The sequence below is a fragment of the Anomaloglossus baeobatrachus genome, chromosome 4 (assembly GCF_048569485.1).
Source record: "Anomaloglossus baeobatrachus isolate aAnoBae1 chromosome 4, aAnoBae1.hap1, whole genome shotgun sequence".
In the NCBI taxonomy this organism is placed as follows: Eukaryota; Metazoa; Chordata; class Amphibia; order Anura; family Aromobatidae; genus Anomaloglossus; species Anomaloglossus baeobatrachus.
The window spans coordinates 546,877,508-546,902,251 of NC_134356.1; the positions used below are offsets into that span (position 1 = coordinate 546,877,508).

Genomic DNA, 24,744 nt, shown 5'->3' on the forward strand with positions numbered 1-24,744 from the left:
GGGAAAGATCCCCCCACGGATATATAATTACATAGTGAAAGAAAAGGAGCACTCAGGAAATCCACATAATGCTTGTAAAAACCAGAAGAGAACCCATCTGGCCCAGGGCTCTTCCCTGGTTTAGCACTTTTAATAGCCACGGATACCTCCGCCAACGTGAACTCCCTCTTAAGGTCTAGCAAGGAATCATCAGGTATGGGAGGCAGTTTGCTTGAAGATAAGTACGGATTTTGTCCCTAAGGATGGGAGTAGGGAGTTCTGCATAATGGCTCTTGATGTTATGGAGCGATTCATAATATTCCATAAAACTTGATACGATGTCTTGGGTGGTATGTACCTTCGTTTTAGAGGAGTTCAAAATATGTGGAATGTATGTATTTAAGTTACGGGGGTGTAATGCTCTGGAAAGCATCTTACTGCTTCTATCTCCAAGTTGATAAAATCTGCTTCTTATTCACTCTCGAAAACTGCGTGACCTTTGGTCTAAGAGTGACAGTAGTCGTTGGCGTGCATTGGATGATGCCATGATGGATGTTGATAGGTTACATTTGTGTATGGATTCTAGTGAAGCTATTTGTTCTAATAGGGTCCTAATTTCCTCTGTTCTTTCTCTTTTGAGGCGAGTACCATGTGATATAAGTACACCTCTTATGGTACATTTCAAGGCTTCCCACTTTATTGCGGGTGAGGAAGTGTCATGCTCATGGTCAGACATGAAGTCTTGAATAGTACGGTGGATAGCAGTTGAACATGTTAGATCTTGCAGCAAGTTCTCGTTCAGCTGCCAAGTGTAGCCTGATCCACACATGGGTCTGATCTGTATTGAGAGAAAGATAGGTGCATGATCCAACCACAGCACTGACCCAATCTCAGCCACGGTAGGGAAGTCCAAAAATGAATGGGAGATGAAAAGTAATCAATTCTGCTATATAACGAGTGGGCAGGGGAATAGTAATTGCCACTTTTTAAACAGTCTCAACATTTTTGTCTAAAGCTTCTGTAGACCACCCCTGGAGGGATTTTATGTACACCAGATATTGTGGCACAAATTTTAGTGTGATGAGCTCGAAACAAACAGCTAGTGCGCTATCCTATAAACTTAGTGGGCCATGGCCACTCTGTTATAAGTATAGTGCACCCTCTGACCCTGATTCATCAAAATGTCTAACCTAGAAATCTGGCATAAACAGTTTGAAAAGTTGCAATATTTTGCACAAAATGTTGTGACTTTTGGTGGTTGTACTTCAGTTTCGGCCAGCTCTACCAAAAGAGACGGGATGAGGCAGAATGGAATATGGCGATGACTGTTCGTCCATTTCATGATGAGTTGTGGCCTTTCTTACACCACAAGTCTTACTCCTGTCTATGACTAGAGTAAGATTTGTGGAGAATTGTGGTGAAGAACATGGAGGAGAATGTCACTTTTAAGACATGACTGATTTATTAGGTTGCATACTCATTTTAATGAATCAGGCACCTCTAATTCCCCCAGGCCTTTTCATCATGATTGGTGTGAATGATGCCAGTCTTAATAAATCTGAAGGCATATCCAGGCAGCACTCAAAATTGCAGGTGCTCGGTCACGGGATGGCACACCCAAATAATATATGAACATAAGACCAGTACTCCAAAACCTACAGTAATCTTTAGGATTTAATCCATAGAAGCACAGTACTGTTTGTACTGTGCTTCTATGGATTAAATCCTAAAGATTACTTCAAGTATCGGAGTGCTGGTCTTATGTTCTTATAGTCTTAATAAATCATGAGCGTAAATGTCTGAAAAGGGCACTATGTAAAAAGCGTACACTCATTATTGTAACAACATACCACACCACAGCGTTTAACACTTGGTTTGACTGTATACTACATGTACTACTGTTCTTTACAGGGTGGGCCATTTATATGTATACACCTAAATAAAATGGAGTGGTTGGTGATATCAACTTCCTGTTTGTGGCTCATTAGTATATGGTGAACCATCACATTATGGGTGTCAGGTCCGAGCATTCCTACATGAACAGTGTCCTAGAAAGTCAATTGGTCATCGTATCGTGGGCCAGTTGAATGGCCACCAAGGTCTCCCGATCTGACCCCTTAGACTTTTATCTTTGGGGTCATCTGAAGGCAATTGTCTATTCTGTGAAGATACAAGATGTGCAGCATCTGAGACAACGGATACTGGAAGCCTGTGCTAGCATTTCTTCTGGGGTGTTGCTATCAGTGTGTCAAGAGTGGGAGAATAGGGTTGCATTGACAATCCAACACAATGGGCAGCACTTTGAACGCATTTTATAAGTGGTCATAAAATTGTAAATAACTAATGAGCAAAAAAAGTTACGTTAAAACAAATAACACTATTGTTTTTCTTGAGAAATTCTCAATAAGTTTGATGTGTTATATGACCCTCTTCCCATTGTAAAAAATAAAGTTGAATACTAAATGGCCGACTTCAAAATGGCCACCATGGTCACCACCCATCTTGAAAAGTTTCCCCCCCTCCCATATACTAATGAGCCACAAATAGGAAGTTTATATCACCAATTATTCCCATTTTATTTAGGTGTATCCATATAAATGGCCCACCCTGTATATGTATTGCAGCAAGAGGTGATCCTACAAAGTATTGACTCAGGGGGGCTGAATTCAAATGCACATCACAATTTATATTTTTAAATATTTTGAAAATCATGTATTATTTCCTTTACACTTCACAAATACTTGCTACTTAGTGTTGTTATATCCCATAATATCCAAATAAAATACACTTGTTTGTGGGTGTAACGTGAAAAAATATGGAAAAGTTCACTTTTTATGAATACTTTTTCAGTATATATATAAAAATATAGGTTTACCTTAAAATCAATCAAAAAGATGACTAAAAGTATAATATAATTGTTCAAGATTCACACCCAGTATTTTTCAGTGAATGTCAGCTCCATCTCTATTTTCCATTTTACTGTTCCGAAAGCTAAACTGAATGCTCCGTACCCTGAGGCTTTTTATACAGACTCTTTGATCACGTCTTTTATGACTGTCAGCTCATCTGCATGTTCAGAATTTGTGCCAGTAACTGAGAGTTGTGTAGTCACCTATTCTGCATTTCAATAACAGGAAAGGTGCATATCTGCCCTGATAGGAAAGGTGATATATGACATTGGAATATAGTAAAGCCATCGTCATGTTTCCAGACTTCAAAATTCATGCATGAGTTGTTGATTATCAACTTTCAGCAGAATCATCAGCACCAAGACCATGGGCCCGATTCACTAACACAAACCTTGTTCATGCCGGTCTTGATGAGCAGATGTGTTGGAATTAGACACTCCTGATTCATTAAGAGGCCTAAAGGCCCCGTCACACACAGAGATAAATCTTTGGCAGATCTGTGTTTGCAGTGAAATCATGGACATATTGTTCCATTTGTGCACAGCCACAAACCTGGCACTGATTGTCCACAATTTCACTGCAACCACAGATCTGCCGCAGATTTATCTCTGTGTGTGACAGGACCTTAAGGGTCTTCATGAATCAGGAGAGTCGGATTTGTAGCATTCACCTCTGTATGTGTTTTGCCACAAATCCTGCTTCATTCCCAGCTAGAATAAATGAATGCCACCGCTCCTCATATATTTGACAAGGGTGATCTCCATGCTCTCATCCTTCCCCAGCTCCTTCCACATCTTCAGAGCTGGGCAAAAATAGCGTAAAACACCAAAAGTCACTTGAGACATACAAAAACACGTATCTGCGTCATCGAAAACATAGAGGATTACTATGAAGAGAGCACCCACAAACTAAAGAGATTATACAGTTAAAGTTATTCCCATCTCCAAGCTCCTACTCCAATATGTGTAATAATTGTAATATTAGCAAATACCTCCAATTAGAAATGTAGTATAGTTCTCCTCATAAGCTATATATATCTCTTACCTCATGTACCCATATAAATCACTTCAAAAGACCATATTATAGATACATAAACAAATCTTTATTAACATGATTAAAAAACATAAACACAGTAGACATAATAGACATGATTAAAAATTGATGGGGTGTAAAATGGAGGATCCATCAAAATAATTAGTGATGAGCGAGTACTAAAAAGCTCGGGTGCTCGAAGCTCGGGCCGAGCCTCCCAAGATACTCGTGTACTCGGCCCGAGCAACGAGCCCAATGTTATCCTATGGGAGACCCGAGTATTTTTGTGAAATGACCTCCCGGCAGCATGGAGAAACCCTAAAAATGTCACAAAAGTCTCAGAAGAGTGCTCAAATGACATGGCAACAGCATGGGGAAGACCCCTTGAAGCATTTATCACTCAAAAGTCACAGCTGTGAACAATTTTGTCCGCGTTTTACGCCATTTTTACGGACTCACCAGAAAACCTTCCAAAATGACCCCAAAATGATTTTTCATGGCGGAAATGTTAAGGGCACATACCCAATAGTGAGATAGAGCTGGTGTATGTTACTTTTTGAGATCAATACATGAAAGATTTTACGTGAAAACATTGTGTGGCACTCCGATGTCCCTGAGAAGAGACGTACATGAAGGCCTCTTGAGTCTAATGTGCCCATTTTGAGGAAGTGAGTCTTTGTAGTATTTTCCTTTGCCAGGGCAGTCCTAAATTGTGAGGTTCACCAATGCCCCTGCATACAGACGTGCATGAGGGCCTGTAAACCTGAAGTGCCCATTGGAAGGAAGTGGGTGTATTATAGTATAGCCCTTAGGCAGGGAAGCCAAACATTGGGAGGCTCCACGTTGTCCCTGGATAGAGACGTGCATGAAGGCCTGTAAACCTGAAGTGCCCATTGGAAGGAAGTGGGTGTATTATAGTATAGCCCTTAGGCAGGGAAGCCAAACATTGGGAGGCTCCACGTTGTCCCTGGATAGAGACGTGCATGAAGGCCTGTAAACCTGAAGTGCCCATTGGAAGGAAGTGGGTGTATTATAGTATAGCCCTTAGGCAGGGAAGCCAAACATTGGGAGGCTCCACGTTGTCCCTGGATAGAGACGTGCATGAAGGCCTGTAAACCTGAAGTGCCCATTGGAAGGAAGTGGGTGTATTATAGTATAGCCCTTAGGCAGGGAAGCCAAACATTGGGAGGCTCCACGTTGTCCCTGGATAGAGACGTGCATGAAGGCCTGTAAACCTGAAGTGCCCATTGGAAGGAAGTGGGTGTATTATAGTATAGCCCTTAGGCAGGGAAGCCAAACATTGGGAGGCTCCACGTTGTCCCTGGATAGAGACGTGCATGAAGGCCTGTAAACCTGAAGTGCCCATTGGAAGGAAGTGGGTGTATTATAGTATAGCCCTTAGGCAGGGAAGCCAAACATTGGGAGGCTCCACGTTGTCCCTGGATAGAGACGTGCATGAAGGCCTGTAAACCTGAAGTGCCCATTGGAAGGAAGTGGGTGTATTATAGTATAGCCCTTAGGCAGGGAAGCCAAACATTGGGAGGCTCCACGTTGTCCCTGGATAGAGACGTGCATGAAGGCCTGTAAACCTGAAGTGCCCATTGGAAGGAAGTGGGTGTATTATAGTATAGCCCTTAGGCAGGGAAGCCAAACATTGGGAGGCTCCACGTTGTCCCTGGATAGAGACGTGCATGAAGGCCTGTAAACCTGAAGTGCCCATTGGAAGGAAGTGGGTGTATTATAGTATAGCCCTTAGGCAGGGAAGCCAAACATTGGGAGGCTCTACGTTGTCCCTGGATAGAGACCTGTTAGGTTCTTAGTGCCTCCGTGCTTGCATTTAAAAACCGCACGTGTGTGCCTGTTGGTGGCAGCTTTCCGCTGCATTTGTGTGAGTTTTGCACAAACTTGGATATAACACACAAGTCTAGTGAATACACATCAGCACAGCATTGCAAAATGCGCAAGGGCGTTGTCAACGAACAAGGAAGTGGACGTGATGGTGGTGCAGGCAGACACCGAGGTTGTGTGCAAGCTCTAATTTCGCCACAACAAAGGGCCACATCTAGTCGCTCGCACGTCCTGTCCCAAATTCTTGGGGACCGCAGCAGTACACCCCTCTTGAACCAAGACCAGTGTCAACAGGTTGTTAGTTGGATAGCGGATAATGCTTCCAGTCAGATTGGCACCACCACAAACACTCTGTCTTCCACACGGTCAAGTGTCATTAGCCGTGATACTGCACCGCACATTTCAGAACCTGATCCTCCTTCCTACCACCAGGCCGAGTACACGTCCACGGACATTACTGATCCCACACTTGGACACTCGGAATAGCTGTTCGTTCACGTTTCCATTCACAAATTCTGGCCTCTCGCCAGCTCCTGTTGAAGTGGGCCATGACGAGATTGTATGTACAGATGCACAAATATTTGAGCAGCCACGTTCTCACGAAGTTGGCAACGTGTCTCAACAAGGGGTGGCCGATGATGAGACACAATTGTCAGGAAGTCAGGAGGAGGAGCAGGGTGCGGAAGAGGAAGACGACGTGGTGGATGATCCAGTAACTGACCCAACCTGGCAGGAGGATATGCAGAGCGAGGACAGCAGTGCACAGGGGGAGGGAGGCGTAGCATCACAACAGGCAGTAAGAAGCAGAGTGGTGGCCCCAGGCAGACGTCAGTCAACTGTTCCCCGGAACAACACGACACAAGGTGCCTGTACAAATGTTAGGTCTTCCCGAGTCTGGCTGTAATACTATTGTATGTATTGAGGATTTCGATTGCGTTAGGGCAATGACAACCAGAGACGAGTTCTTGGTGCAAGACATTTATAATATGCAACCAGCAAATATGTACATAAACGGAACAAAAACACAGTAGAACATAAATACAGGAAATACCTTCCAGGGACTGAGCGAAAGGGAATTCCCGGTACCGCGCACCGGACTCCCCCAGGGAGACCACCAACAGCAAACCCCTATACAGGGACTGTCTGGCAATCACCCCAGAAGCCCTAAATGCGCAGCAGCCGGGACACAAAAGGGCAATAGGTAAGTCGAAAAATGTCTGTACGTGATGTGAGTCCAGAGTGGTATTAAACGGAAGGAACCGGGCAGAAGTTCCGACCAAAGACGGCAAACGGAGTCCAGGTACAGCTAGATGATACCAGATGAAGTCCAGAGTCGGTGTCGGTTGTTTTCCAAGAGGATCCGAATAACAATCAGGAACCAAAAGCAGCAGGGCAGGAGCACACAGGAAGCAGTATACTCAGGCACTGGACTAAGCTTTAGGGGCGGCTTTTAAACAGATGGACAGGAAGTAGGGCAACATAACAGAAAACTCCATGTTAACAAAGGGCAAGCTCTTTCAAAAGAAAACTGGAAAACCAGGAACTCTGACACTGGCAGTTTTTTAAGTTGGCTCCAGATGATTCTAAAAAGGCCATTTGCAACACCTGCCATGCCAGCATCAGCAGGGGTACCAAAACTAGCAGCCTGACCACCACCAGCATGATCAGGCACATGTCAGCCAAGCACCCGACTTTGTGGGAAGTACAACAGAGTCGAGGAGCAGTGCTTGCTGATGTCACTGCTATGTCTTCGCTGGTTGTGCATGCGAGCCAATCCCCTGTCCATGCTGCCTGCGAACAAGCCTCCTCCACTCCTGCACCTGCAGTTGCCTACGCAGAAAGAACACCATCATCAAGCACGTCCTTGTCCCAGCGCAACGTTCAGTTATCCATTCAGCAAACCTTTGAGCGCAGGCGCAAATACACTGCCAACACCCCACATGCCACAGTTCTAAATGCTAACATTTCGCGACTGCTTGCGCTGGAAATGTTGCCTTTTAGGCTGGTTGAGACAGAAGCATTCCGCGAACTGATGGTGGCAGCTGTCCCACGTTACTCGGTCCACAGCCGCCACTATTTCTCCCTGTGTGCCGTCCCCGCATTGCATAACTAACCACGTGTCACAAAACATCACACGTGCCCGGAACAACGCTGTTTCAGCCAAAGTCCACCTAACCACAGACACGTGGACAAGTGCATGTGGGCAAGGCCGCTACATCTCGTTGACGTCACACTGGGTTAATATTGTGCAAGCTGGGACCCAGTCTGAGCGAGGGACGGAATACGTCCTTCACACACCAAGTTTTGCAGGCCCTACCTCAGTCAGGGTTTCACACACACTCTACAGCTCCGGAATGTCATGCTCCTCAGCCTCCTCCTCCTCCTGCGCATCCTGATCCACTTTACCCTCCACACCAGTCCCAAGCTGTAAGTGTCGCTGGCGGAGGAGGGGACGGTGCGCTCTCCCACTGCTCGGGTCCGGCTGACGCAGCTCTACGGCTGCTGCTGCTCGTTGGCTCGAGCGATGGCCGGATCCCGGGGACTCGAGCGGCGCTACTCGCCCGTGAGTGAAAAGGGGTGGTTTGGGTTTTGGGGATATTGTCCGTGACGCCACCCACGGTTGTGGTGATTGTGTGGACACCACCGCTGCTCTGGACGGGGATCCCGGGAGCCTGTGACAGGGAGCAGCTTTGTTGTTATTTCTCCCCTACGTGGGTAGGGGGGTTGGTTGTCCCGGGGCCTGGTGATGGGGTAGAGATGGATGACAGGCGGGTTGCGGGGCCTGATGAAGTGCATGGTCGCAGGGGCAGCGCTGTGCCGCACGGCACGGAGGTACTCACTCAGCCCAATGATGATGACACAGTTCAGGGTAAAACAAGTGGCTGGATGGACGGGTCACTCGGACGGCTGCGGTTGTTCCTCCCTGCAGGTTAGTGATGACTGTCTCTCCCTGCACCGAAGTTAAGTGTTGGTAGTGATGGTTTCCCAACGGTAACCCGCTCCCTGACCTGGATATGGGCCGGAGGAGCCCCTTTTGCCCACAGGCGCTGGCCCTGGGAGACGGTTGCCCTTGCCGGTGGCTGTGTCTCCCCTTCACGGTTGTACGGTTGCCTTCTATCTGGACTTGGCTGTTTGGAAACCCTGAGGTCCCCTTCAATAACGGATTTGGCAAATTCACGGCGACACCAAGCCTTGCCGGGATCCGAAAGTCCTCTGCCAATGGTGCTGGCTTCGCTTTGTATACCGGTCCGGTACGGCCGGGTCACCACCCGTCCACGGTCCTTACGGCAGACTCCAATCGGCCTCCACTGCAGACGGTCACCACATCCTGCCAACCTTGCTGTCCTGTCCAGGCCACACACCCGGACCAACTTCAGGCTCTTTGCTGTCACTTTTCTCCTCTCTACTACTTTCCTCCTTCCACTTCCTTAGCTTAACTCTCACTGCCTGTGTTTTCCCTCCTCCTCGGTGGGTGGAGACCAACCGCCTGGCTCCACACCCTGGTGTGGACAACAGCCCCTGGGGAAGGCAACAAGGATTTTGTGTTTTGACTATGATATGCCTGCAGGGAGTGTGGGGTGTTTAAGTGTTGTGCTCTGTGGCCCCTGGCTTGTCCAGGGCGACACAGAAGCACTGCAGCACTGCCTCGGCGAAGCGGCAACAGGCAGTGCTGAAGCTAATCTGCATAGGTGACAAACCCCACAATGCAGAAGAGGTGTGGACAGCTCTGAAACAGCAGGCAGATCACTGGCTCACAACTCTGAACCTAAAGCCAGGAAAGGTGGTGTGTGACAATGGCCGGAACCTGGTGGCGGCTTTGAGGCGAGGCCAGCTGACACATGTTCCATGCTTGGCCCATGTGCTCAACCTCGAGGTTCAGCGGTTTCTAAAGTCATAGTCAGGGCTGTCTGATCTGCTGGTAAAAGTTCGCCGCCTGTCTGCACATTTTCGAAAGTCACCTACTGCTTCAGCCGGCCTTGCCGCCTTAAGACGCCGTTTGCATCTTCCGGCACACAGACTGGTGTGTGATGTCCCCACGCGTTGGAATTCAACTCTGCACATGTTGGTCAGGATATGTGAGCAGAAGAGGGCAGTTGTTGAGTACCTGCATCACCTAAGCCGTCGGGAAATGGGTCAAACTCCACACATAACACCTGAGGAGTGGAGATGGATGTCCGACCTATGCACCATCCGCCAAAACTTTGAGGACTACAACAAGATGGTGAGCGGCGATGACGACATTATTAGCGTCACCATACCGCTTCTCTGCCTTCTAAAATGGTCTCTGCTCAGAAAACAAACATGATGCATTGCAGGCGGAGCGCGATGAGTTTCAGCAAGAAACAGTAGTGGGTGTGGGTGATGATAACACACAGCCCAGCCTCGTCTCATCACAACGTGCAGTGGAGGACTATGACGAGGAGGAGGATGAAGACATGGAGCAACTCTCTGGCCAAATTGAGGATATGACATGCAGTCATATCCTCGGTTCAGCGTGGCTGGCCAGAGGACAGGGTAGATGATGAGGAGGAGGAGGACAGCATGTTCAGTCATCGTGTCGGTCAGGATACTGAAGTGATGGCTGTTAAGAGTCTGGCACACATGGCTGACTTTATGGTAAGCTGCCTGTCTCGTGACCCTCGCGTTAAGAACATCTTGGCCGACAATCATTACTGGTTGGTAACACTGTTAGACCCACGCTAAAAGGAGAACTTTATGTCTCTTATTCCCGAGGCGGAGAGGTCAGGCAAAATGCAGCAGTTCCAGAAGGCCATAGTCACGGAAGTAGGCAAAGCATTCCCCTCACAAAACGCTAGCGGCATAGGTCATGAATCAGTGGACAACCGAGGCGTACAGCCGAGAGAGGCACAAGTCCAATCCGCCAGAGGTAGGGGAACAGTCTTTAAGATGTGTGACAGTTTTCTCAGCCCCTCACGTACCACAGCCCCTGAGGTGCGGGGTAGTGCCACAAGAAATCCTAAGTTTGCCCAGATGCTGAAGGAGTACCTTGCAGATCGAACAACTGTACTCCGACATTCCTCTGTGCCTTACAATTATTGGGTATCCAAGCTGGACACGTGGCATGAATTGGCTCTCTACGCCTTGGAAGGCCTGGCCTGCCCTGCTGCTAGCGTTTTGTCAGAGCGTGTTTTTAGTGCCGCAGGTGGAATCATTACAGATAAACGCACCCGCCTGTCAACTGAAAATGCTGACAAGCTGACTCTGATCAAGATGAACAAGGGTTGGATTGGGCCAGACTTCACCACACCACCAGCAAATGAGAGCGGAATTTAAAGTTTGCCATGTACCTCCACTCACCCATGGGTACACACTTCTGGAGTTTGGCTAATCGCTGGACTGCTCCTCCTTCTCCTCATGCGCCACCATGATGATGACCGTTACAAATTGCAATACTTAGGCCTTTGTTTCAGGTATACCCCCAGTGGTAAATTTTTTCGCCCATTCTTTGCAGAATGGACATTACAACGACAGGAGACCCACTCCTTTGCAATGGGAACAATGTTTTGAGGCCCTCATGCACGTCTCTATCCAGGGACAACGTGGAGCCTGACGCTGCCACCGACTGCCACACACGTGCTGTTTTTAAATGCAAGCACGGACGCAATAAGAACCTAACTGGTTTTTAGGAGCGACAATTACTGAGAAGTCTGACACTATCAGACACTGCTGACTGACGTGTATTATACACTAGACTTGTGCGTTATATAATAGTTTGTGCAAAACGCGCACCTGTACCCTGCCACCGACTGCCACACACGTGCTGTTTTTAAATGCAAGCACGGACGCAATAAGAACATAACTGGTTTTTAGGAGCGACAATTACTGAGAAGTCTGACACTATCAGACACTGCTGACTGACGTGTATTATACACTAGACTTGTGCGTTATATAATAGTTTGTGCAAAACGCGCACCTGTACCCTGCCACCGACTGCCACACACGTGCTGTTTTTAAATGCAAGCACGGACGCAATAAGAACCTAACTGGGTTTTAGGAGCGACAATTACTGAGAAGTCTGACACTATCAGACACTGCTGACTGACGTGTATTATACACTAGACTTGTGCGTTATATAATAGTTTGTGCAAAACGCGCACCTGTACCCTGCCACCGACTGCCACACACGTGCTGTTTTTAAATGCAAGCACGGACGCAATAAGAACCTAACTGGTTTTTAGGAGCGACAATTACTGAGAAGTCTGACACTATCAGACACTGCTGACTGACGTGTATTATACACTAGACTTGTGCGTTATATAATAGTTTGTGCAAAACGCGCACCTGTACCCTGCCACCGACTGCCACACACGTGCTGTTTTTAAATGCAAGCACGGACGCAATAAGAACATAACTGGTTTTTAGGAGCGACAATTACTGAGAAGTCTGACACTATCAGACACTGCTGACTGACGTGTATTATACACTAGACTTGTGCGTTATATAATAGTTTGTGCAAAACGCGCACCTGTACCCTGCCACCGACTGCCACACACGTGCTGTTTTTAAATGCAAGCACGGACGCAATAAGAACCTAACTGGTTTTTAGGAGCGACAATTACTGAGAAGTCTGACACTATCAGACACTGCTGACTGACGTGTATTATACACTAGACTTGTGCGTTATATAATAGTTTGTGCAAAACGCGCACCTGTACCCTGCCACCGACTGCCACACACGTGCTGTTTTTAAATGCAAGCACGGACGCAATAAGAACCTAACTGGTTTTTAGGAGCGACAATTACTGAGAAGTCTGACACTATCAGACACTGCTGACTGACGTGTATTATACACTAGACTTGTGCGTTATATAATAGTTTGTGCAAAACGCGCACCTGTACCCTGCCACCGACTGCCACACACGTGCTGTTTTTAAATGCAAGCACGGACGCAATAAGAACATAACTGGTTTTTAGGAGCGACAATTACTGAGAAGTCTGACACTATCAGACACTGCTGACTGACGTGTATTATACACTAGACTTGTGCGTTATATAATAGTTTGTGCAAAACGCGCACCTGTACCCTGCCACCGACTGCCACACACGTGCTGTTTTTAAATGCAAGCACGGACGCAATAAGAACCTAACTGGGTTTTAGGAGCGACAATTACTGAGAAGTCTGACACTATCAGACACTGCTGACTGACGTGTATTATACACTAGACTTGTGCGTTATATAATAGTTTGTGCAAAACGCGCACCTGTACCCTGCCACCGACTGCCACACACGTGCTGTTTTTAAATGCAAGCACGGACGCAATAAGAACCTAACTGGTTTTTAGGAGCGACAATTACTGAGAAGTCTGACACTATCAGACACTGCTGACTGACGTGTATTATACACTAGACTTGTGCGTTATATAATAGTTTGTGCAAAACGCGCACCTGTACCCTGCCACCGACTGCCACACACGTGCTGTTTTTAAATGCAAGCACGGACGCAATAAGAACATAACTGGTTTTTAGGAGCGACAATTACTGAGAAGTCTGACACTATCAGACACTGCTGACTGACGTGTATTATACACTAGACTTGTGCGTTATATAATAGTTTGTGCAAAACGCGCACCTGTACCCTGCCACCGACTGCCACACACGTGCTGTTTTTAAATGCAAGCACGGACGCAATAAGAACCTAACTGGTTTTTAGGAGCGACAATTACTGAGAAGTCTGACACTATCAGACACTGCTGACTGACGTGTATTATACACTAGACTTGTGCGTTATATAATAGTTTGTGCAAAACGCGCACCTGTACCCTGCCACCGACTGCCACACACGTGCTGTTTTTAAATGCAAGCACGGACGCAATAAGAACATAACTGGTTTTTAGGAGCGACAATTACTGAGAAGTCTGACACTATCAGACACTGCTGACTGACGTGTATTATACACTAGACTTGTGCGTTATATAATAGTTTGTGCAAAACGCGCACCTGTACCCTGCCACCGACTGCCACACACGTGCTGTTTTTAAATGCAAGCACGGACGCAATAAGAACCTAACTGGGTTTTAGGAGCGACAATTACTGAGAAGTCTGACACTATCAGACACTGCTGACTGACGTGTATTATACACTAGACTTGTGCGTTATATAATAGTTTGTGCAAAACGCGCACCTGTACCCTGCCACCGACTGCCACACACGTGCTGTTTTTAAATGCAAGCACGGACGCAATAAGAACCTAACTGGTTTTTAGGAGCGACAATTACTGAGAAGTCTGACACTATCTGGACTGTTTTACACTGTGTACACCAGCCCCAGATATGATGAAGGCTGGTATACGGTCACCACTAGGAATGGCTATATATACCCTGCCTGCCTGCCTGTATACTGCTACAATAGTCCTGACAAGGACTCTTCTGGTCACTAGCCTGTATTCCGACCTGGCTATACCCTGCCTGTATATAGCAACAATAGTCCTGAGAAGGACTCTGCTACTGTACTCCGACCTGGCTATACCCTGCCTGCCTGTATACAACTAGAATAGTCCTGAGAAGGACTTCTGGTCACACTGTTTGCAGCCCTGCTCCGGAACTAACTATAAAGGGCCGCAAAGCTTTCCCTGAATCAGCGACACTCTCCCTACACTCACTGTCAGAATAGCTGTGAGCAGAGCACAGCGCGCTGGCCTATATAAAGGCTCGGTGACGCTGTGCAGGCCGGCCAATCACTGCAATTCCACAACTAACAGGGCTGTGGCATTGCAGTGGTCTGCCAGCCAATCCCTGCATGAGGGCTGGCTCTCAAAAGAGCGCCAACATGCAGAAATGAAGACCACGAGTAAAGCACGAGTATCGCGAGATTACTCGGTCCCCGCCGAGCAGCCCGAGTACAGTGATACTCGTGCGAGTACCGAGTAGTGACAAGCATGCTCGCTCATCACTAAAAATAATTCATAATATCACAATATCCATTTCCAAAACATGTGTTATTCACTCTCATCACCATGTGCTGTATCATCCCTTCATGTGAAATTGATTAAGTGTAAAGAATATTACATATATCTCATTATATATCAACCATGGGAAAAGATAGTGTCTATAAATTCTTAGAGATAAATTCATTATATGATAAACAGGAAAAAATCACATGAGAATATGTGGAGTCTCATAGTATGTGAAAAAAGCCAGGAGGGCATTTCTCACGGTGAAATAAAGTCCATGTAGGACAAACATACAGGTGGATTGAGATACTTTACCTAGTATAGATGGATCCTCCCCCACACCACTCCAACGATCGTTTCATGAGTGGTAGAATTGTTTGATTACTGCTAACTTCCTTGTGAGTAAATACTCTTACCTCATGTGCAGGCATTGCAGGAGCTTAGGTATCCATGATTGTGACCAACTATGGCCGTAACCTTGGATACTAAGTTACTGTAATGCCCTGCACATGAGGTAAGCAACGTAGCTTTTCAGAAGAACTATACTAAATTTCTAATTGATAAAGAAAATTCAACAAACACACACGCATCTTGCTCAATTATTTAATCTATACATGACAAAAGATCAAGTGTGTATAATAAGAGGACACCTGATGGATCACAATGAGAACCAACCCAAACAAAAAAGAAAAAAGTGATCAGACATCCTATGCAAAAGTGATCATTTATTAATAAATAGTAGGTGTAAGGATGGGAATAAAAGTACATACAAAAAGGGTGCACAGACCCCAGATAGAATATTAAAAAAAAGAGGGTATTAAGACAGTACCACGATGAATTAAAAGTATACGGGTAAGTATACCTCTTATTGAACGATGAATTAAAAGTATACAGATCCATATCCAACAATGGGTTATGAAAACACTGATGAGTGGCAGTTTTTTTGTATTATAGCCAATATTTAACCCTTCTTAGTATCATAGACACCACCTAATACAGTGTAATGGTAGATAAGACAATGTTAATATAGCAAATAAACTTACCCATGTGCAAGTGCACACACTACACGGTATTGGCCAGGAGAATGGCGTCCACCTAACGGACATTCGTTTCGGCAACTACCTTCATCACGGGTCAATTTCTAATTGGAGTTATTTGCTAATATAATTTTTATTACACCTACTACATATTGGGATAGGATGTGGGAGATGGAAATAACCCTTTAAGTATGAACAAACTCTTAACAACACAGCACAATCTGTTGTCTGCTCAACACAGTCCCTCCACGACATAAGCCTCCAGCTGTTGTAAAATGCTTTAGTTCAGGCCATAGAGGATTAAACACTACATGATCTTTACTGTTCCTGGTACCACCTTATTTCCAATTTATTATCACCAAAGTAAATGAAGTCAATGCTTTCTTAAATCTACCTTATTTTAATTTTTAGTTGTATTTAGTAAAAATTGCATGAAATATATTGATCTACCTTCTGTTTTTAGGTTGGGATTATCAATAAATGACTCAAGTAGTCCAGCGGCTAGAGACAAAAGCAATGAAAGCCTCAAATTAAATATTAAACCAGCAATAGTGAAATGGAGACACAATGAGACACTCTCCATGAAGATCAGGTACGTTTGTAAGATTGTAAAGAGTTATCCAGATTAATGGAAATAAAGCTTAATTACTGTAAAATAAAGTGTGACGATACTTACTAATGTTCTGTGTGTATTGATTTCTTACAGTTTTCAGGACTTGTGCTTGAGGTTAGTCACTAGAACAAGCACTTATACTCTTAACAAGCAGTGCAAATATCTTAGCTATACACCATCAGAAATGTTTGCTGCCTCTGGATTTGCAAAGACAGCTTGGATATATCTGAAGACTGAATAAACAATATACAATTGCATCTCAATAAATTAGAATATCATCAAAAAGTTACTTTAGTTCATTAACTCAGTACAAAAAAGGAAATGCATATATTATATAGACTCATTACACACAGAGGGATCTATTTCAAATATTTATTTCTGTTAATGTTGTTGATTATGGCTTACAGCCAATAAAAATCCAAAAGTCATTATCTCAGAATAATTACCACAAAACACCTACAAAGGCTTCCTAAGCATTTAAAATGGTCCCTTAGTCTGGTTCAGTAGGCTACGTCATCATGGGGAAGACTGATGACTTGACAGATGTCCAGAAGGCAGTCATTGACACACTCCACAAGGAGGGTAAGCCGCAAAAGGTCATTGCTACCAATACCTAGTTTAATAGCCACAGTATCACTGTGCCTGATTAGCCAGCAAACTCGCCTGACCTAAAGCCCATAGACAATCTATGGGGTATTGTCAAGAGGAAGATGAGAGACACCAGACCTAACAATGCAGACAAGCTGAAGGCTTCTATCATAGCAACCTGGGCTTCCATAACACCTCAGCAGTGCCACAGGCTGATCGCCTCCATGCCACGCCGCATTGATGCAGTAATTCCTGCAAAAGGATCCCCAACCAAATATTGAAGCATTTACTGTACAGACTTTTTCAGTAGACCAACATTTCTGAGTTTAAAATAATTTTTTCAGTCAGACTTATATAATATTCTAATTTTCTGAGATAATGACTTTTGGGTTTTCATTGGCTGTAAACCATAATCATCAACATTAACAGAAATAAACACTTGAAATAGATCACTCTGTTTGTAATAACTCTATATAATATAGGCATTTTCCTTTTTGTATTGAAATACTGAAATAAATTAACTTTTTGATGATATTCTAATTTATTGAGATGCACTTGTATATAGCAATAAATTAGTCAAAATGCTATATAAAGTAATTATTTTATGCACAAACACTTAAAACAAGTACAATATGGCCCTTAAAATATGACCAACAGCAGAGGTAGTGTGGGAAAACCTGATAGGAAGTGCACATTTGCAAAATCATCCACATATAGACCAAGTAACCATAAAGTCATAAATAAACCAGAATACAATTAGTGTAACAATAATATGTAATTCCTAATTGTGTGACAAACAGACTAGCAGTCAATTGCTTTGCTTATGGCGTCCCCCGGGGGCCGCATACAATTAGGATTTACAGGTTATTGTTGCACTAATTGGTATATTTATGACATTATTGCACTTGGTGTATATGTGGATGTTTATGCAAATGTGCCTCTTTTTATTTCATAGTTGTATTTTTAACATCATACATGTTTGTGAATAAAATTTTTATTATATACCATGATGATACCTTTGCTTTTGTGTTTTTGAGTATTTGTTTAGCACTCTGCTAATACTTAAATTTCATTTATCACACTAGTATAGATATGCATTTCAAGAATTTAATTAGTAATCTTTATATTGTATATAAAATGTTGTACTGTATAATTTTTCATTAATCAATGAATACATTTTTTATTTTACATAAATCCCTTAAAGGCTATAAGGATACCTTTAGGAAAATATTTTACTAAATGCAAGTAATTTTTTGCTGTAAAGTAGAGATGAGCAGATCTGTTCAAATTCGGCCCAGCGGGTTCAGCTGGACTTTAGACAATGTTCTGTTCTAGACCAGGACATGACCTGAAGCCCAATTTAACTCACTGATTTGCAGTTCGGGTCACCGCCCACATGCAGCCATAAAGAGATCACTTCCGGGCGCAGGTGGGTGCGGTTTTTTCAATTTTTTGTTTTTGTTTGGTACACACTACATCCGATCCCGCTTTTGTTACCCCCAGTGCGAGCCGATCAAACACTGGAAGCGGCTCGCACTGGACTGAGCACCGAGAGTACCCGATCACAGTGATGCTGTAATGAGTGGTCAACATGTGTAAAGCACCCAAACTCTGAACTCAAACAGTAATTCTTCTGTAAAGTCCATTAACTTTTCAGGTTTGCTCATCTCTACTCTAAAGGCTTTTGGAATAGACTGGCTTCTTTAAGCTCTATGTATTATAGGGCACAATACGATGTAAAATGAATTAATATTTTAACTTTCATTTGATTATAAATCAGCTGACATAATTGTTTAGGAAAGGAAAGAAGAGTATTAGGCTGGGGCCACACGGAGATTGCTGCGATCCACTTGCATGACACTCGGCTCACGCTGGCAGTACAGCAGAGCCGAGTGTAATGCGTGTGTCCTTGCGACTGAGGTCCGTTCGTGCGAGCAGACCTCAGCTGCAGGAGTCGGGCCGGAACTGAGGAGGGGAGGGAGGGATTTCTCTCCCTCTGTCCTCCGTAGCCGGCTATTGCCATTCTCGCACTGCACTCGCGGTACACCTGTGTACCGCGAGTGCAGTGTGATTTTTCTCTCGCCTCATTCACTTATTTTCTCGGACCGATTAGGGCTGAGAAAATAATTGCTCATGTGCGCTGACACACAGGCTAGTATTGGTCCGAGTGGAATGCGATTTTTTTATCGCACTCCACTCACACCGTTTTTCTCGCCGTGTGGCTTAGGCCTTACAGAACAAGTGTCAGGAGACATAGGCTACAATAAAAGTGTTGGACTGTTTGGTTTCTGACTTAGTTAATAATATTTTCAGATTTGCCTTTGGAGATAGGAGACAAGAACTCATTTGAGAAAACAATCCCTTTGCATTTTTTAAAGACATCTGCTGGTCAAGCTCATAAATAGTCAAACAACACCTGAAAGGCCACTCCTAACACTATTGTTTGCCTAAGTTAACCTGTAAGTGTCCACAAAAATATAAATTTGCAGTGCATCGGCCAGGTCAGAAGTCTCCAGTCACTGGACAGGAAGCTCATGGATCTTTTCCCTGTTGGCATTCCCAGCACATCTTTTGGTTAAGCAAGCCAGTGTGACATCATCATTGCGATTTGATGCACAGATGACATTGTTTCAACCCTAGCTTATCAGAAGCCAGACCAGGGCTGGTATAAGATTCAGGAGCCTCCCATCCAGTGGCCGGAGATTATTGACTTGGCCACTTTGAATCAATAAACTCATCTCTAGTGTCCAGTATTAACTTTTTTAGCGATTTGTACTACCATAGTTTTTTTGTGGGATCAAACCAGTCAAGCTAGCTTTCAGTCCCAAGCTGATCCATGGATTTTGGGCGGTAATGACCCTGTCAACATTTACCCTTCTTTGGATCACTTTTGCTAGATACCATTCACTGCATGCCAGGAATCTCCAAAGACCTGAGTTTGTGGAGATGCACATACCCAGTTATCACAATTTGGTTCTTTACCTATTAAAACTCATCACTCTTAAAGGAATCTGTCAGCAGGATTTCACCCCCCAAAAGAATTCAAACAAAAGTCCAGAGATACCTTTACCTAGATAGTCAATTCCTCCATTCCTAAGAAATCAGTGTTTGAATTGATATGTAAATGGCTATGGTAAAATTGAAGCCTCACTCCAGCTCTATTCCCTGCACAATGTGTCCTGCTCTTGCATGACTGAAGTCAAACAGCATATATGGGGTCACTTAAGCAGGAGGAATAGAGCTGGAGTGACAGAGGCATCAAATCATCAGCCTCATTTGCATTTCAATTCAAACACTGATTTTTCAGTAAGGAAGGAATGGACTGGCCATGCAAAAGTATTAGTCATCTTTAAAGGGAACCAATCACCAGGATTTTCGTTTATAAGCTAAAGCCAGTGCTATACTGGCACTATCAGGCTGATTCTCTACATACCTGTAATTGTCAGCTTGGATGTTTAGGTTTTGAAATCCAAAAAAGTAAAGTTTATAAAATTAGCTGCTTGTTGAGTGTCAGTTGCAATGGAGCAGATAATATATTCATAATTATCCCCTCCCCCTGTTAGAATTAGCATAAGTATTATTCAAACGGATTCACTTTGTCTGTTGCAGGACCTGTGTGAGGTCATACCCATGAGACCAGAAGGGGCGGGGCCTCAACCAACAAAGCTGATACCAGGGCACATGGGTATAACCTCACACAGGTCATGTAACAAAGTGAATCGTTATAATTAGCATAGGCATTATACAAACAGGGGGAGGTGATAACTAGGAATTTATTATCTGATCCTCAGCTGCTGTCACTCAACAATCAGCTAATTGTATAAACTTTACTTTTTTGGGTTTCAAAACCTGAACATCCGAGCTGACCACTACAGGTATGTACAGAATCTGCCTGATTGTGCCAGTATAGCACTGGCTTTAGCTTATATACGAAAATCCTGGTAATTGGTTTCCTTTAAAAGAACTACATGCACGTATAAATAGTCTTGGGGGTGAGATCCTGCTGACAGATTACTTTAATAATTGCCTGTTAACTTGCTGCCTAATTTATCCCTCCCTTTTACACGTGCAATTTTAGAAAGACAATTAATGTAAAATGATATAATATTTCCAATAAGAAATTTGCACTACAATAGGATATTTGCCCTTTCTTGATTATTTTTTCGTCTAGTCACCATGTACTTTCCTCTCTTGCATGGCACAGCTGAAAACGCAAAGTAAATAAACATGAAAATCCTGCACTGTGGGTTGTAGTAGTTATTGTACAATTCTGTTGTGTACTAATAAGATGCACAGTTATATCCACTTCAATGAGCACACATTGGCTGATAAGCTTTTGGCAAGTGTTATATGATTACAAAAGCAACACAGAACATAATCAAGAAAAACTGCATGCTTCAGATGGCAAAGCAACGGAGATCAAAGTACTTAGGAATGCCTGCCTGTTCTCCGTATATTAAAGCTTCTTAATAAATGTTCATGTTCTTTCTGCTTCTGTTTTCAGGAAGCAAATATTGCATTTTCTGGATGCTGAAAGGGACATATCTGTTCTAAAAGGGACTCTGAAACCAGGAGATATTATACATTATATATTTGACAGAGACAGCACCATGAACATTTCCAAGAACTTGTATGAACTCTTACCGCGAACTTCTCCTTTGAAAAACAAAAACTTCAAGACCTGTGCCATTGTGGGAAACTCTGGTATTTTGCTCAACAGTGGCTGTGGGAAAGAGATTGATTCGCATGATTTTGTCATAAGGTAATACTTATGGATACTTGTGTATGCAAGAATGACAAATCAGATATTGAAATAGGGAAGGGTTCTTAACAGTTAAGGCCGCTTTACACGCTGCGATATCGTGACCGATATCGCTAGCGTGGGTGCGACACGGGCAAATCGCTGCCCGTGGCACACAACATCGCGCGGACTCGTCACACTACCTACCTGCCTAGCGACGTCGCTGTGACCGGCGAACCGCCTCCTTTCTAAGGGGGCGGTTCGTTCAGCGTCACAGCGACGTTACAACAGCGTCACTGAACCACCGCCCAATAGAAGCAGAGGGGCGGAGATGAGCGGGATGAACATCCCGCCCACCTTCTTCCTTCCGCATTGTTGGCGTGATGCAGGTAAGGAGAGGTTCTTCGTTCCTGCAGTGTCACACAGAGCGATGTGTGCTGCCACAGGAACGACGAACTACATCGTTACTGCAGCAGCAACGATATTCGAGAATTGACCCCCATGTCACCGACAAGCGATTTATCATTTTGCACATTTTTGCGACGATGCAAAATTGCTCATAGATGTCACACGCAACGGCATCGCTAAAGCGACCGGATGTGCGTCACAAATTCCGTGACCCCAACGAGTTCGCTTGAGCGATGTCACAGCGTGTAAAGCGGCCTTTAGAGTAGTAAAGTTGAAGAATTTTCCCAGTAGTAATAGCAGTTTTTATGACAGCTTTAGAAAAAGGACTACAGGCTAGTTAAATGATATATGTTATTCAATGTTATAATTAATTTATCAGTTAACTGTATATATTTGAGAAGAGACAGGTTGAGCTTGATAGACTCTAGCCATTTTTTAACCATGGTTCAACAATGTATTTACCCCAGATTTATGAATTAAATCTTAACTTGACTCGGTATGTGTTTTCAATGGGAAATTATTACAGTGACATTTTAGAGAAAAAATACGGTACTTTGAAAAAACAGCCATGGACTATGCGACTCAGATGACTAGTCCAAATCCAGTCCCTGGTGGTCATACTCTCTTAGATTAACAGATTTCTCCAAATATACACAAACCTGACTTGTATGTTATTGGGAGTGGGGCAGGAAAAAGCCACCGGGGACCAGACTTAGGCTACTAGTATGAGACTCATAGTCAATGGCCATCTTTTCAAAGTCTGTTTTCTCTGAAATATTGGCAACATTTCAGAGTAAAACATAAATAGTCAGAGTTATGGAGTCAGTGGCTGGTTCATGCTGGCCATCGTTCAGCCAGCATGACTCAGCTGAAAGGTTCCCTTTTATAGATGATTTCAGAAGTGCGTGCTATCACAAGGTCACTGGCTGTATACACATCTACAACCAGATTTAATTGCTAAAATATCTTTAAAATGCAATTTCAAGTACCTTAATTTATGTCTGGATTAAAATAAATACTCTTCTTTTTCTGTTTTCAGGCTCCTGTGTACATATGTGTGTCTCCATTGTTATTTCCTTAAAACCAATCCTATCTCTGAGGATTGGTTTTAAGTTTGTCCACCACTACAACATTCATGGCCTATCTTTAGAATAGGTCAATCATGGTGAACCTTTCACAGGCCGAGTGCCCAAACTGTAGCCCTAAACCCAATTTTTTTTCCGAAGTGCCAACCAATCCTAATATGTAAATAATTGATTTTAATCTTACCTTTGCAGTTTTCTCTTCTCTACAGCAGGGAGCATCACGCTCATGCATGCTTACCACACATTGAAGCTGAGCCACTGGCACTGCCCTTTCCAGACACAGCAGTTTGATTGATCTTTTTGAAAAAGATTGCAGCATATTAGACAGAGACTTTAGCATGGAACGCAATCAGATTTCACCCTGTAATCCACATCTACATTTCAAAGTCTAAACATCTTGAAATCCCATAAAGACGTACGAGTTGCTCCGCTCCCCTTTCATTGTGTAGTTATGTCCCCTTTCCTGGGCCACTTCCTGATAAAAGTGTCTCCCATCCTGATATATATTTCCTACATTCTGGTATATTTGTCCCCATCATGGCCCCATCCTGGTAAATGTACCCCATCCAAGCATATTCCCCTTCCTGGTAAACATTCCTGATCCTGCTAAATGTTCCTCCATCCCGGCATGTATTTCATCCTGGTATATGTACCCCATTCCTGGTAAATGTTCCCCCATCCTGGTAAATGCACCCCATCCCAGCATATTCCCCATCCTGGTAAATATTCTTCATCCTGGTAAATGTTCCCCCATCCCGACATGTATTTCATCCTAGAAAATGTACCCCATTCCTGGTAAATGTACCCCCATCAAGGTAATGAACCCCCATCCAGGTAAATGTCCCCCTTCCTTGCATGTTCCCTTTCCTGGTAAATATTCCCCATCCCAACACGTTCCCCCATCCTGGTAAATATTCCCCATCCCGACATGTTTCCCCATCCTGGTAAATGTTTCCCATCCCGACATGTTCCCCCATCCTGGTAAATGTACCCCTTTCCGGTAAATGTACCCTATCCTGGCATGTTTTCCCCATCCTGGCATTCATGTTTTCCCCATCCTGGCATGTATGTTTTCCCCATCCTGCCATTTGTTTTCCCCATCCGGGCATGCATGTTTTCCCCATCCTGGCATTCATGTTTTCCCCATCCTGGCATGTATGTTTTCCCCATCCTGGCATGTATGTTTTCCCCATCCTGGCATGTATGTTTTCCCCATCCTGCAATGTATGTTTCCTCCATTCTGGCATGTATGTTTCCCCCATTCTGGCATGCATGTTTTCCCCAGCCTGGCATACATGTTTTCCCCATCCTGGCATACATGTTTTCCCCATCCTGGAATGCATGTTTTCCCCATCCTGGCATGTATGTTTTCCCCATCCTGGCATGTATGTTTTCCCCATCCTGGCATGTATGTTTTCCCCATCCTGCCATGTATGTTTCCCCATACTGGCATGCATGTTTCCCCCATCCTGGCATGAATGTTTCCCCATGCTGGCATGTATGTTTCCTCCATCCTGGCATGTATGTTTCCTCCATCCCGGCATGTATGTTTTCCCCCATCCTGTCATGCATGTTTCCCCCATCCTTGCATGC

At 44.2% G+C, this 24,744-nt stretch overlaps 1 protein-coding gene across 2 annotated transcripts in view; it reads left to right on the plus strand.

Annotated features, from left to right (window-relative positions):
• Nucleotides 1-24,744, plus strand: part of ST8SIA2 (ST8 alpha-N-acetyl-neuraminide alpha-2,8-sialyltransferase 2) — a 414,076-nt gene that overhangs the window by 279,523 nt on the left and 109,809 nt on the right. Inside the window, exons 3-5 of one of the 2 annotated variants that reach the window (XM_075342826.1) lie at nucleotides 16,180-16,308; nucleotides 16,423-16,443; nucleotides 21,422-21,679. In XM_075342826.1, coding sequence (XP_075198941.1) covers nucleotides 16,180-16,308; nucleotides 16,423-16,443; nucleotides 21,422-21,679 — 408 coding nt within the window. The remainder of the gene's footprint in view (nucleotides 1-16,179; nucleotides 16,309-16,422; nucleotides 16,444-21,421; nucleotides 21,680-24,744) is intronic. The other variant, XM_075342827.1, reaches the window with a different exon arrangement.